Raw genomic sequence first — 13,724 nt, forward strand, 5'->3', positions numbered from 1 at the left:
CTGATCCAATTTTCCTCTCAGCCCCAATCTCCTGCCTACTCCCCATATCCCTTCCTGTCCTGACCAGTCAAGAATCTATCAACTTCTGCCTTAAATATACATGAAGATTTGGCCTCCACAACTGCCTACGACAAAGAATTCCACACATTCACCACTCTCTGGCTAAAGAAATACCTCTTCATCTCCATTCTAAAAGGATGCCCCTCTATTCTGAGGCTGTATGCTCTGGTCTTAGACTCTCCCACCATAGGAAACATACTCTCCACATCCACCCTATCAAGGTCTTTCACCATTCAATAGGTTTCACCCTCATTCTTCTGAATTCCAGTGAATATAAGCCCAGAGCCATCAAACGCTTTTCATATGACAAGCCATTCAATGCTGGAATCATTTTCATAAACCTACTTTGAAACCTCTCCAGTTTCAGCACATACTTTCTAAGATAAGGGGCCCAAAATTGCTCATAATACTCCTAATGAGGCCTCACCAGGGCTTTATAAAGTCTCAACATTACATCTTTGTTTTTATATTCTAGTCCTCTTGAAATAAATCCTAACATCGTATTTGCCTTCCTCACCACAGACTCAACCTGCAAATTAACCTTTAGGGAATCCTGCACAAGGATTCCCAAGTCCATTTGCACCTCAGTTTTTTGTATTTTCTCTTCGTTCAGAAAATAGTCAACCCTTTCATTTCTTCTGCCAAAGTGCATAACCATGCACTTCCCAAGACTCTATTTCATCTGCCATTTCGTTGGACATATTCCTAATCTAAGTCTTCCTGTAGACTCTCTACTTCCTCAAAACTACCTCCCCTCCACCTATTTTCATTTTGCAACAAAGTTATTAATTCTATCATCCAAATCATTGACATATAACGTAAAAATAATCTGTCCCAACATAGACCCTGTGGAACGCCGCTAGTCACTGGCAGCCAGTCAGGAAAGTTTCCCTTCATTCCCACTCTTTGCCTCCTCCCAATCAGCCACAGCTTTATCCATGCTAGAATCTTTCCTGCAATGCTATGGGCTCATAGATTGTTGAGCAGCTTCATGTGTGATGCCTTGTCAAAGGCCTTCTGAAAATCCAAAAACACAACATCAACTGATTCTCCTTGTCTATCCTGCTGGTTATTTCTTCAAAGAATTCCAGTGGATTTGTCAGGCAAGATTTTCCCTTGAGGAAACATGCTGACTGCAGCTTATTTTCTCACATGCCTCCAAGTACCCTGAGACCTCATCCTTAATAATCAACTCCAACATCTTCCCAACCACTGAGATCAGACTAACTGGACTATAGTTTCCTTTCTTCTGCCTCTCTCCCTTCTTGATGAGTGGTGACATTTGTAATTTTCCAGTCTTCCAGAACCATTCCAGAATTTAGTGAATCTTGAAAGATCATTACAAATGCCTCCACGATCTCTTTAGCCGTCTTTTTCAGAACACTGGGGTATACACTGTCTGATCCTAGTGGACTGATATCCTTTGACACCTTTCAGTTTCTCAAGAACTTTCCCTCTAGTTATGGTAACTTCACACTCTTCAGGACCCCTGACACCTGGAATTTCCACCATACTGCTGGTGTCTTCCACAGTAAAGACTGATGCAAAATATTTACTCACTTTGTCTGCCATTTCCATATCCCCCATTACTACCTCTCCAATATCGTTTTCCAGTGGTCCAATATCCACTCACCCCTCTCTTTTACACTTTATGTATCTGAAGAAACTTTTGGTATCCTCTTTAATATTATTGGCTAGCTTGCTTTCGTATTCCAACTTTACATTCTTAATTACTTTTTAGTTGCTTTCTGTTGGTTTTTAAAAGCTTCCCAATCCTTTAACTTCCCAGTAATTTCAGTTCTATTATATGCCCTCTCTTTGGCTTTAATGTTGGTTTTGACTTCTCTTGTTAGCCACGGTTGTGTCATCTTTCTGTTAGAATACATCTTCCTCTTTGGGATGTGTATATCCTGTGCCTTCCAAATTGCTTCCAGAAATTCCAGCCGTTGCTGCTCTGCTGTCATCCCTGCCAGTGTTCTTTTCCCATCAATTCTGGCCAACTCCTCTCTCATGCCTCTGTAATTCCCTTTACTCCACTGTAATACTGATACATCTGACTTTAGCTTCTCCATAAATTTCAGGGTGAGTTCGATCATATTCTGATCATTTTTTCCCCTAAGAGTTCTTTTACCTTCAGCTCTCTAATCAATTCCAGTTCATTGCACAAAACTCAATCCAGAATAGTTGATCCCCTAGTGGGCTCAACTACGAACTGGTCTGAAAAGCCATCTCATAGGCACTGTAGAAATTTCCCCTCGTGGAATCAGCCCCAACCTGATTTTCCCAATCTACCTGCATACTGAAGTCCTCCATGAGCTCTGCCCTTTTCGCATGCATTTTCTATCTCCTGTTGTGATTTGCAGGCCACATCCTAACTACTGTTTGGGGGTCTGTATATAACTCCCATCAGGGTCTTCTTACACTTGCAGTTCCTGAGCTCTATCCACAATGATTCAACACTTTCTGACCTTATGTCACCTCTTTCTAATGATTTGATTTCATTTTTCAAAGAGCAATGCCACCCCCCTCTGCCTTCCTGCCTGTCATTTTGATGCAATGTGTATCCTTGGACATTAAGCTCCCAGTTATCATCTTCTTTCAACAATGATTCCGTGATGCCTACAACAACATACCTGCAACTGTGCTGCAATGTATACTGCACATCTTCAGTCCTGTATTCACCCTTTACAATTTTGTCCGCCTTTTACATTGCAGCTCATCCTGTTGACTGCAATTTTGCCCTATCAACAGCCTCTCTTGATTACACTGTTTGTAACCAGAATTGACTAGAGAGCTTAAGGTAACGGAACCCTTAGGAAATAGTCATCAAAATGCAATAGAATTCACCCTACAATTTTGAGGAGGAGAAGCTAAAGTCAAACATATCAGTATTACAGTGGAGTAAAGGGAATTACAGAGGCATGAGAGAGGAGCTGGCCAGAATTGATTGGAATAGGACACTAGCAGGGATGACAGCAGAGCAGTAACAGAACATTGAACACAGAAATCTACAGCACATTGCATCCTTCGGCCCCCAATGTTGTGGTGACCATGTTCCCTACTCTAGAAACTGGCTAGAATTTCTGTACCGTTTAGCCCTCTACTTTTCTAAGCTCCATGTACCTATCTAAGAGACTCTTAAAAGACCCTATTGTATCCACCTCTACCATTGTCACTGGCAGTGCATTCCATGCACCCACCATTCCCTGTGTAAAGAACCTTACCTCTGACACCCCCTTGTACCTATTTCCAAGCACCTTAAAACTATGCCCCCTCATGTTAGCCATTTCAGCCCTGGGGGGAAAAAGCCTCTGGCTATCCACATGATCAATGCCTCTCATCATCTTATACACCTTACACAGAAGACACAGGATAGATACAACCCAAAGAAGTAGTAGTAGTCGAAAGGCAGGATGACACAACCACGGCTGACAAGGGAGGTCAAAACCAACATAAAAGCCAAAGAGCGAGTAGATGATGGAGCAAAAACCAGTGGGAAGTTTGGGGAGCTTTTTAAAAACAAACAGAAGGCAACAAAAAATACCATAAAGGGAAGTAGATGGAATCCGGAGGTAAGCTGGCCAATAATATTAAGGAGAATACCAAAAGTTTTTTCAGATATATAAAGAGTAAAAGAGAGGCGAGAGTAGATTCTGGACTGCTGGAAAATTATGCTGGAGAGGTAGTAATGGGGGACTAGGAAATGGTGGAGAAAGTGAATAAGTATTTTGCATCAGTCTTCACAGTGGAAGATACCAACAGTCAGCTGGAGGTTCAGGTATATTGGGGCAGAAGTGAATGAAGGTGGGCACCCCAGGGTTCTGAAAGAGATAGCTGAAGAAATTGTGGAGGCATTAGTAATGATCTTTCAAGAATCACTAGATTCTGGAATGATTCCGGAGGACTGGAAAATTGCATATGTCACTCCAGTCTTCAAGTGGAGAGAGAGAGACAGACAGAAGAAAGGAAACTATAGGCCAATTAGTTTGACCTCAGTGGTTGTGAACATGTTCGATTCGATTGTTAAGAATGTGGTTTTGGGGTGCTCGGAGGCACATGACAAAATAGGCCATAGTCAGTATGGTTTCTTAAGGGAAAATCTTACCTGACAGATATGTTGGAATTTTTGAAGAAATATGAAGCAGGATAGACAAAGAAGAATCGGTGGATGTTCTGTACTTAGATTTTCAGAAGGCCTTTAAAAAGGTCCCACATATGAGGTTGCTTAACAAGTATTACAGGAAAGATACTAGCATGGATAGAGCATTGCTGATGGGCAGGAGTCAAAGAGTGGGAATAAAGGGAGCCTTTTCTGGTTGACTGCCAGCGACTAGTGGGTGCTCCACAGGGGTCTGTGTTGGACCTCTTCTCTTTATGTAAAATATCAGTGATTTGGATGACAAAATTGATGGCTTTGTGGCCAAGTTTGCGGAGAATGCGAAGATAGGTAGAAGGGCATGTAGTGTTGAGGAAGTGGGGTGGCTGCAGGAGAACTTTGACAGATTAGGAGAAGGGGCAAAGAAGTAACAGATGAATAGAGTTTTGGGAACTGTGTGGTCATGCACTTTGGTAGAAGAAATAAAACTGCAGACTATTTTCTAAATGAAGAGAAATTCCAAAATCTGAGAATCCTCATGCAAGGTTTCCTAAATGTTAGTTTGCAGTTTTAGTCAGTGGTGAAGAAGGCAAATGCAACGTTAGCATTCATTTCAAGGGGACTAGAATATAAAAGCAAGGATGTAATGTTGAGGCTTTTTAAGGCATCGGTAAGGTCTCACTTGGAATATTATGAACCGTTTTGGGTCCCTTATCTAAGAAACGATGTACTAACATTGGAGAAAGTACAGAGGACATTCATGAGAATGATTCCAAGATTGAAAGTGTTACCGCAGGAAAACAGTTTGATGACTGTGGGCCTGTACTCACTGGAATTCAGGAGAATGAGGGGGATCTCATTGAAACCTATCAGATGTTGAAAGGTCTTGATAGAATGGATGTGGAGAGGATGCAGACACTTTTTAATTGCAGATAGTGCCTCTCCCATCTCCCGCAAACAGTGGATTCCAGATCGTATCCACCCTTCAGGTAAAGTTTGTGGTAGAGTCATTGATAGAGTGCTGTAGCACAAAAGCAGATCTTTCGGCCCATCCAGAGCATGCTGACCTTATTCTGCCATCCCACTTACTTGCACCTGTGCCATCGGCCTCCCTACCCCTCCCATTCACGTGCTCATCTAAACTTCTCAAATATTGCAATCAAGCACTTATCCACCACTTCTGACAGTTCTCAAATTCCCAAAATCCTTCAGTCTTTGTCTAATTACTTCATTCTGCCTAGGTCTCTCATAGTTATATGTGCCTTAATTAAACCTCTATTCATCTCCTGTGTTCCAAGGGAAACAGCACAGCTTAGTTAATCTTTCCTCTTAATTAAACCACACTATCCTTGTTGTTCCCTTCTGAGCCCTTTCTCATGCCATTGCAATGTTTTTATAATGTAGTGACTTGAACAGCATACAGTTCTCGAAAAATGCCCTAATTAGTATGAACTCCCTGTTAGTCCTTGATCAACGAGAGGAATATTCTGTAGCCTGCCTTAATTACTCTATCTACCTTTTCTATTATGTTTTGTAATTAATTCTAATGACATATCAAGTGTCTGTATTTCAGTTTTTCAATATACAAACATCCATTGCTTATTCCCTTGCTTTGCTTGCCCTCGCAAATGCAAGCTCACACTTAGTCCCATTGCACTAATCCATTGATATCCTTGTGATCTGGAACTTTCCTGCACATTGTCTGCCTCATAGCTGGTTTTATGTTATTTGAACCCCTCAGAATCGTGCCCCCAACATTTAAGTCTGAATCACTAAACTACACCATAAAAAGGCAAAGCTCCTGGCACTAAACAATCTGGAATCCTGTTGCAAGCAATCTTTTGAACTAATAAAACATCTGTCCACCTGTCCCCATTTGCTTCCAGAAAAGCAGACAAATTTTGGATCTGATTTGCCACCTTTATTTATGGAGGCATAGAGCACTACAGTATGGAATCAGGCCCTTTGGCCCATCTAGTCTGTGCCAAATTATTATTCTGCCCAGTCCCAATCACCTGCACCTGGACTCCATTGGCCTGCCATCCATGTACCTACTTCTCTGGTTAGTCTGCCAGATCTGGCTTACTCAAATGCTTTGCCAAGATTCATGTAGACCGTATAAACCTCATTAAGCTGTCTCATAGCCGCCTCAAAACAAAATGATCATTTTTTTAGATGGATGCTTCCTGTGTCAGCATGTCACTAACCATAGTGGTTAGCATAAGGCTATTACAGTGCGAGACCTGGATTCAATTCCACCGCCATCTGTAAGAAATTTGTACATTCTACCCTTGACCGTGTGGGTTTCCTCTGGGTGCTCCAGTTTCCTCCCGCATTCCAAAGACATGTTGTTAGTAGGTTAATTGGTCCCCTAGGTATAACTGGGCATCGCAAGCACATTGGGCTGAAACGACCTGTTAACGTGCTATATCTCTAAATAAGTAAATGAAAAGGGCAAACTGCAGTGGCTTTATTACTAAATTGGTAATTCAGACTCCGGAACTAATGACCTGGAGATGCCCACTCAAACATACAATAGAATACAGGTAGGTAAATGAATCTAGAATAAAAGTTAGTATCAATAAATGTCTCAACAACTTTCAATTCCTTGCCCCTGACTGCCTCATTTTCACCATGAATGTCCAGTCCCTGTACATTTCTATCTCCCATCAAGAAGGCCTTAAAACTCTCCGCTTCTTTCTTGATAAAACACCCAAGTTCCCCTCCTTTCCACTGTCTGGCATATCTGATCCTCATCCTCAACAATTTCTCCTTCAGCTCCTCCCATTTTCTCCAGACTCACGGTGTAGCCATGGGCATCTGCATGGGTCCAGGCTATGCCTGCCGTTTCATTGGCTACGTGGAACAGTCCATGTTCCAAGCCTTCCCTGGTAATCATCCCCAACTCTTCCTGTGCTATATCGATGACTTCAGTGGTGCTGCTACATGCACCCATGCTCAACTCGTCAATTTCATCAATTTTGCCTCCAACTTCCACCACAACTGTTCCCATGGTGAGGCTTTCCTTTCCAGGACATCAGCGATGTCTTCCTTCTTCAAAGAATGTGGTTTCCCTTCTCCACCATTGATGCTACTCCCCGCCTCATCTCCTCCATTTCCTGGACATCCGCGCTCACCCCACTTTCAGCCACCTTAGCAGGGTTAGAGTTCCTCTTGTCCTCACCTACCACCCTATGAGCCTCCGCACCTAACTCATCATTCCCCACAATTACCACAGTCTTCAACGGGATCCTACCACCAAACACATCTTCACCTCCCCCACTCTCTGCTTTCTGCAGGAACTGCTTCCTTCATGATTCCCTTGTCTGTTCATCCCTCTCCACTGATCTCCTTTCTGGCACATATCCCTGCAACCGACAGAAATGATACACCTGCCCTTAATCATTTTTATTCAGGGCCCCAAACAGTCTTTCCAGTCGAGGCAACTCTTCACCTGTGAACCTGCTGGGGTTGTCTGTTGTATCCAGTGGACCCAACACAGCCTCCTCTACATTGTTGAGACCTGACGTAAATTGGGGACTGTTTTGTCAAGTATCGCCACTCCATCCACAAAAGCAAAATTTCCCAGTGGCCAACCATTTTAGTTCCTACCTCCATTCTCGTTCTGACATGTCAGTCCTTAGCCTCCTCTTCTGACACAATGAGGCCACTCTCAGGGTGGAGGAGCAACACCTCATACTCCTTTTTGGTAGCTTCAAACCTGATGGCATGAATATCAGTTTCTCCTTCTGGTAATTTTTTTTCTTTTTCTCTTTTCCTCTCCAACGTCCTCCTCCTGTTCCCCACTGGCCCCTTACCTCATCTCCTCACCTGCCTATCACCTCTCCCTTTTGCCCCTCCTTCTTCCCATCTTCCTACGGTCCACTCTCCTTTCCTATCAGATTCCTCCTTCACCAGCTCTTTACCTTTCCCTTTACCATCTACTGCCATCTAGATTGTCCTTCCCCTCGCCCCACCTTTTTATTCTGGTGTCTTTCCCTTCCTTTCCAGTCCTGATGAAGGAGCTTTGCCCAAAATGTTGACTGTTTATTCTTTTCCATAGTTGCTGCTGGACCTGCTGAGCTCCTCCAGCATTTTGTGTTTGTTGATCAATAAATGCTTCCCTGGAAATTCTTGGATTGTTCTTCAAGTGTGATGAGTTTATGAATGTCATTTTAGGAAAGGAAACCTGCTGTCTTTATTTGATTTGGAGTCCAGATTGTACGTGATTCTAGATTTACCCCTTTTGGTCTTAACTGCCTTGCAGAAATGGGCTATAAGTTCTAAAAAGAAATTCCTCAACTTCCCAACAGCAATTGAAATGAACAGTAAATACCAACCCCCCAGAATTGCAATGAATGGATTAACAAAAGAGTCTGAGTTGCAATATTCAGCATGAACCAGAGGGTGAAGAAAATCCATTTTATTTTGTAGGAGAAAGGGGAAAATTCTGCTTCTTGTGCTCAAGTGGTAAATTTTGTCATTTGAAAATCTATTTACACTTTACTTTTAAAATTGTTTTCCAGTGTATGGTCTGTATAGGAATGATCCTGTGGTATGTTATCATCAAGCAAAATAGCCTCCTCGGTCAGGTTCTGGGATTCGTTGTGCTGTATAGTTCGTTGTATAGTGCATACATATGGACAGGTAAGATGCCCAGGATGTAAAACCTCAAACTCAACAATCACGGCAGCATTTGAGGAAAGAGAAACAGTCAGCATTTTGTGTCTGCAGTCTGATGAAGTGTCACAGAGATAAAGTGATGACTCTTTCTGGCCACAAATGCTGTCCATCTTGCTGAGCTTTTCCACCATTTTTGTGTTTTTAATTTCAGATTTGCAACACACACACACACACACACACACACACACACACACACACACACACACACACACACACACACACACACACACACACACACACACACACACACACACACACACACACACACACACACACACACACACACACACACACACACACACACACACACACACACACACACACTTCCACTCATTCTCCAGTCAGGGACCTGATGGCAGAGGGAAAGGGGCTGCTTTCCCCTGTAAGTTTTCTCATTGCTAACTTCATAAAAATTCCAGATGTTTGTTTTCTAAGTTATTTGCTTTTTAAGAAAATGGCATCCATCAGATTGCCTGTTTCATTAATTGGATCCCAACTGGAATGCAGATATTTGGTGACTTCTTGTAAACTGATTGCAGTGTCAACCTGTTTATTGTACCAGGTCTGATTGCACTGTCATTACTTCTGTTGGAGCGAAATGTCTCTAAGCACAGAGGATTCTTCATTGTTGCCGGATGGGGGTAAGAACTTTTATTTTTGATCTTGCTGCTATGATACTTTGTGTTTGCAGAAACTGATTGAATTAAATTAAGTCGACAACAAATGGAAGTGACATGATAACTCTTTGTTTACTAAATCTAAACTGTATTATTGATTGATCCAGATGTTTTGTTTGCCCTGTTATAGGAAAGATGTACTCGAGGGCCTGAGTTATAGCAAAAGATTGGACAAACTGGGACTTTATTTATTGGAGCGTAGATAACTGAGGGATAACAACCTTATAGAGGTGTATAAAAATCATAAGCAGCATGATTTAGGAAAGGGAATAAAATGGTGGAGGACATGGGTTTAAGGTGAGTGGGGGCAGAACTAAACGAGAGACCCGAGAGCCTCTTCTTCACCCAGAGGGTGCTGCATCTGTGGAACGAGCTGCCAGAGGAAGTGGTTGAAGCATGCATTAACAGTTCAAAGACTTTTGGACAGTTACCTGGTAGGGAAGGTTCAGGAAGATACGTTGGACCATTAGGCCTGCATCCATGCTGTATTGTCTGAATGGACTTGCTGTAGGCACTTGTCATGTTTTCCGAAGAACGCCTCATTGCAGCCTTCGGAATGCTGGTTTCTCAGGCACAGCTGCTGACAGAAGTAAGCTGGCAGCTCCCGTGCGGTTGGAATCCAGATCAGTTTAACAGTCTGAGCTGAGACGGGTCAACCAGAACTGATCCTGGCACAGAATTCCTCTGGAAGCCTTGGACAGCTGGAGAAATCTTCTGCCCAGATTCACCTCCTGTCTGTGCTGCCTATGTTTTCCAGTCTATTTGAATCATTTTGGACTAAAATAGTTAAATTGTCAAAAGCCAGATACAATACACTTTAACAGAACTTTTAAACACAGCACTAATAATTAAAATAAAATCTGCCTTGCTTATTCCTCCCCTCCTTCCCCTGCAGTCGCTCAAATGAATAGACTCATTCTGGATCCAAGAGCGTCTTGGCAAGTTCCTGCTCTCCCACTGGACTCTGAAGATGAGCCTGGTGGCTGAGGGCAGCCTGTAGCTTCTGCTGGAACTCAGCCACTAAGATTAGGATCTCTGCGGGAGAGTAGATGACCGAAAGTCACTGGCACTTAAGGTGGAAATCCAGCTTACTCATTACTAACCCTGACTACTACTCTAACCGTAGTTTTACATGTAAAATAAAGCTGTTGTTCCATCCCCATCTCGCTGACCAATAAAAAGACTGGATGAGTGCTTTGGAAATACTGTGTGGGCTTTGCTCAGAGCGTCTCTTGTTATCCATTAGCTCAGTGGAGTTGGCCTGCGGGAGGGACCCACTCAGTGTCAGAGCAGATTGTAAGTGATGACTGAGCCTCAGGCAGTGAACTGAGTCTGAAATCATTGCCTTAATGATCTTTGATGACATGATAGTAAAAAGAAGTTTAAAGCAGTTAAAATAGCCTAAGACATGAAATGTAGTTAAAAGTACATTGTACTGCCGATAATTAATTTAAAATGTAAGTAGAGAAAATATACAAAGAAGCTTATCAGTGAAGGTTGGTGACTGTATTCAAATATATGGAATTGTGTTTGAATACCAGATGAGGACCAGCGCTGTTGTGAGCCCACTGGCATCTGAACTTCATCCAACCGCCAGTGGCCGTAGTGCACTCTTTTCAGCAAAAGCTACTGGTTCTCTGTGGAGCTATGGCTCAGTGACGTGCAGAAAACTGAAAAGCTTTGCACTTGTTTGCACTTCACCAGTTTTCAAAATCCTGGGATAGCCTAAAGCATTTACTGAAGGAACTTTGAATGTGTGTCGCGAGGAAAACATTATAGCCAATTTATAGAAAGAAAAGCTCCAGCAAACATTCAGATTTTATTGACTTGATGGAGGGATAAATACTCACCAAGACACCATAGATAACCGTCTGCTTTTTGTGGTGGGGTAACAGGACCTTCCATGTCTGTTAAAGGGGGCAGACAAGGACTCAGAAATGGAAGGGCAGCCCTTCTGTTGTAGAAATACTAATAAAAACAGAATCTAAATCTCATACTGACTAAACTTGTTCTTGTCCTGTTTTCTCTTCTGGGAAGAGGCAACGACTTGCCGATAGCCCTTGTGGGACTGGTTAGACTTCTTTCTATTTGAATATCACTTACAGGTAGCACTCTGGGAACAAGGGAACCAAAATGTATTCTGGTTAGGAGCCTTCAGCTCCATCTCCAGGCATGGCCAGGTTACACCATTACTGGCTGATCAAATTGACTGAATCTTGAAGAAAGGATGCCCATGGTCCATGAACACTACTTTGCTATTCTTTTTTTCGCACTATTAGTTTATGATTTATGGTAATTTTATGCCAAAAAACCCCCCCAAATTTCACAACATGTGAGCCAATGATGATAAATGTGATTCTGATGAGGGAAAATCCTCTGCGATCAGATTTAGCTGTCACATGTGCATTGTCTTCTAGTGAAGGTAGGAGTGATCGTTTGGAGACAAAATATTGTAGTCACATTGAAGGTAGTCTCAAACGTAGCCTGTGATATCATTATATAAAATCATTTGAATTCAGAACAACTGTAACAATTCAAAATTTTGCATGGAGCGAGGCTTGGCAGGATCAGCAGAATTTTATTTGAGGAAACTCATCAAGCCAGGGGGTCAGTACTAATTTAGTGAGGTATATAGATGTGAGAAGTTGTACAGGATGTATCTAAAAACATTGTGCTGATCTGGTAAAACTGCAGTGTGGAGCTGCCTATATGTAAAGTAAACGTATCATGCTGTTGACAGAAGTAAACAATCCTAAAACTGAAGAATCAAACCAAAGTTCCATAATCCTGTCAATTTCAGCTGAATTTAATCACTGCATTGTTGTTGAACTTCTGCTGCTTTGGCTCTGAAATCTCATCTGTGTCTCTACCTCTCTTTCCTCTAAAATACTCCTTAAAATTTGCTCTTTAGCTGAGCATCTGGTGTTATCTGGAACTATCTCTCTGTAAGTGCCCTGAGGTCATTTCTACATCATTAATAGGACTGTATCTGGAAGCCCATGTTCCCTGTGATGTGCCACAGGGATTGGTGCTGTGTCCATTGTCGTTTATATCAATGAGCTGGATGGTAATGTGGTTAACTGCATCAGCAAATTTACGAATGACACCAAGATTGGGGCATGTAGTAGATAATGAGGAACGCCATCATGACTTAGAGTGGGATCTGGACCAGCTGGGAAAATGGGCTGAAAAATGGCAGGTGGAATTTAATGCAGACAAGTGTGAGATGTTGCATTTTGGTAGATACGTCTTACACAGTGAATGGTAGGGCACTGAGTAGTGCAATAGAACAAAGGGATCTGGGAATACAGGTCCATAATTCATTGGAAGTGTGTTATAAGTTGATAGGGTTGCAAAGAAAGCTTTTAGTACATTGGCCTGCATAATTCAAAGTATTGAGTACAGGAGATGGGATGTTAGGTTGAAGTTGTATGAGACATTGGAGAGACCTAATTTGGAGTATTGTGTGCAGTTTTGGTCACCTTCCTACAGGAAAGATGTGAACAAGTTTGAAAGAGTACAGAGAAAATTTACAAGGATGTCGCCGGATCTAGAGGACCTGAGTTATAAGGAAAGATTGAGTAGGTTAGGACTTTATACTTTGGAATGTGGAAGATTGAGAAGAGATTTGATAGAGCTGTACAAAATTATGAGGGGTATAGATAGGGTAAATGCAAGCAGACTTTTTCCACTTTTGTTGGGTGGGACTACAACCAGAGGTCATGGGTTAAGGTGAAAAGTTTAAGGAGAACATGAGGGGAAACTTCTTCACACAGAGGGTCGTGAGAGTGGGGAATGAACTGCCAGCAGAAGTGGTGCATGCGAGCACGATTTCAACGTTTAAGAGAAGTTTGGATAGGCAATAGACGTTGGTGCAAGTTGATGGGAGTAGGCAGTTTAAATGGTTCAGCATGCACCAAAGGGCCTGATTCTGTGCTGTACTTTTCTATGACTGTGTAAACGTAGGCCGTTCTTGCTGTTTATCTCTTGAGATGCAACCTCCTCAAGTTATGGCTAGGGGACCACATACTCTGCCTTCCACTATACTCTTTTCAAAGGCTGAAAGAGAACTTTGAGCTCCCTCAACTACTTTGGTCACCAGCAATCTTTTCCCTGATGTTTGACCTTTCTATAAATTTGGGGGCAGCCCTTTCTCTGTCAGCAGTCCATCTGGTAGTTTGATTAAGTTTTACATCAGCGTTGATATT

General features: G+C 42.4%; 1 protein-coding gene across 3 annotated transcripts in view; it reads left to right on the plus strand.

Annotated features, from left to right (window-relative positions):
- The window catches only part of gpr155b (G protein-coupled receptor 155b), a 90,556-nt gene that overhangs the window by 52,041 nt on the left and 24,791 nt on the right, over positions 1-13,724 (plus strand). For all 3 annotated transcript variants that reach the window (XM_073047190.1, XM_073047191.1, XM_073047192.1), the window contains exons 7-8: positions 8,683-8,803; positions 9,402-9,480. In XM_073047190.1, coding sequence (XP_072903291.1) covers positions 8,683-8,803; positions 9,402-9,480 — 200 coding nt within the window. The remainder of the gene's footprint in view (positions 1-8,682; positions 8,804-9,401; positions 9,481-13,724) is intronic.

This window comes from Hemitrygon akajei, chromosome 5, assembly GCF_048418815.1.
Source record: "Hemitrygon akajei chromosome 5, sHemAka1.3, whole genome shotgun sequence".
In the NCBI taxonomy this organism is placed as follows: domain Eukaryota; kingdom Metazoa; phylum Chordata; class Chondrichthyes; order Myliobatiformes; family Dasyatidae; genus Hemitrygon; species Hemitrygon akajei.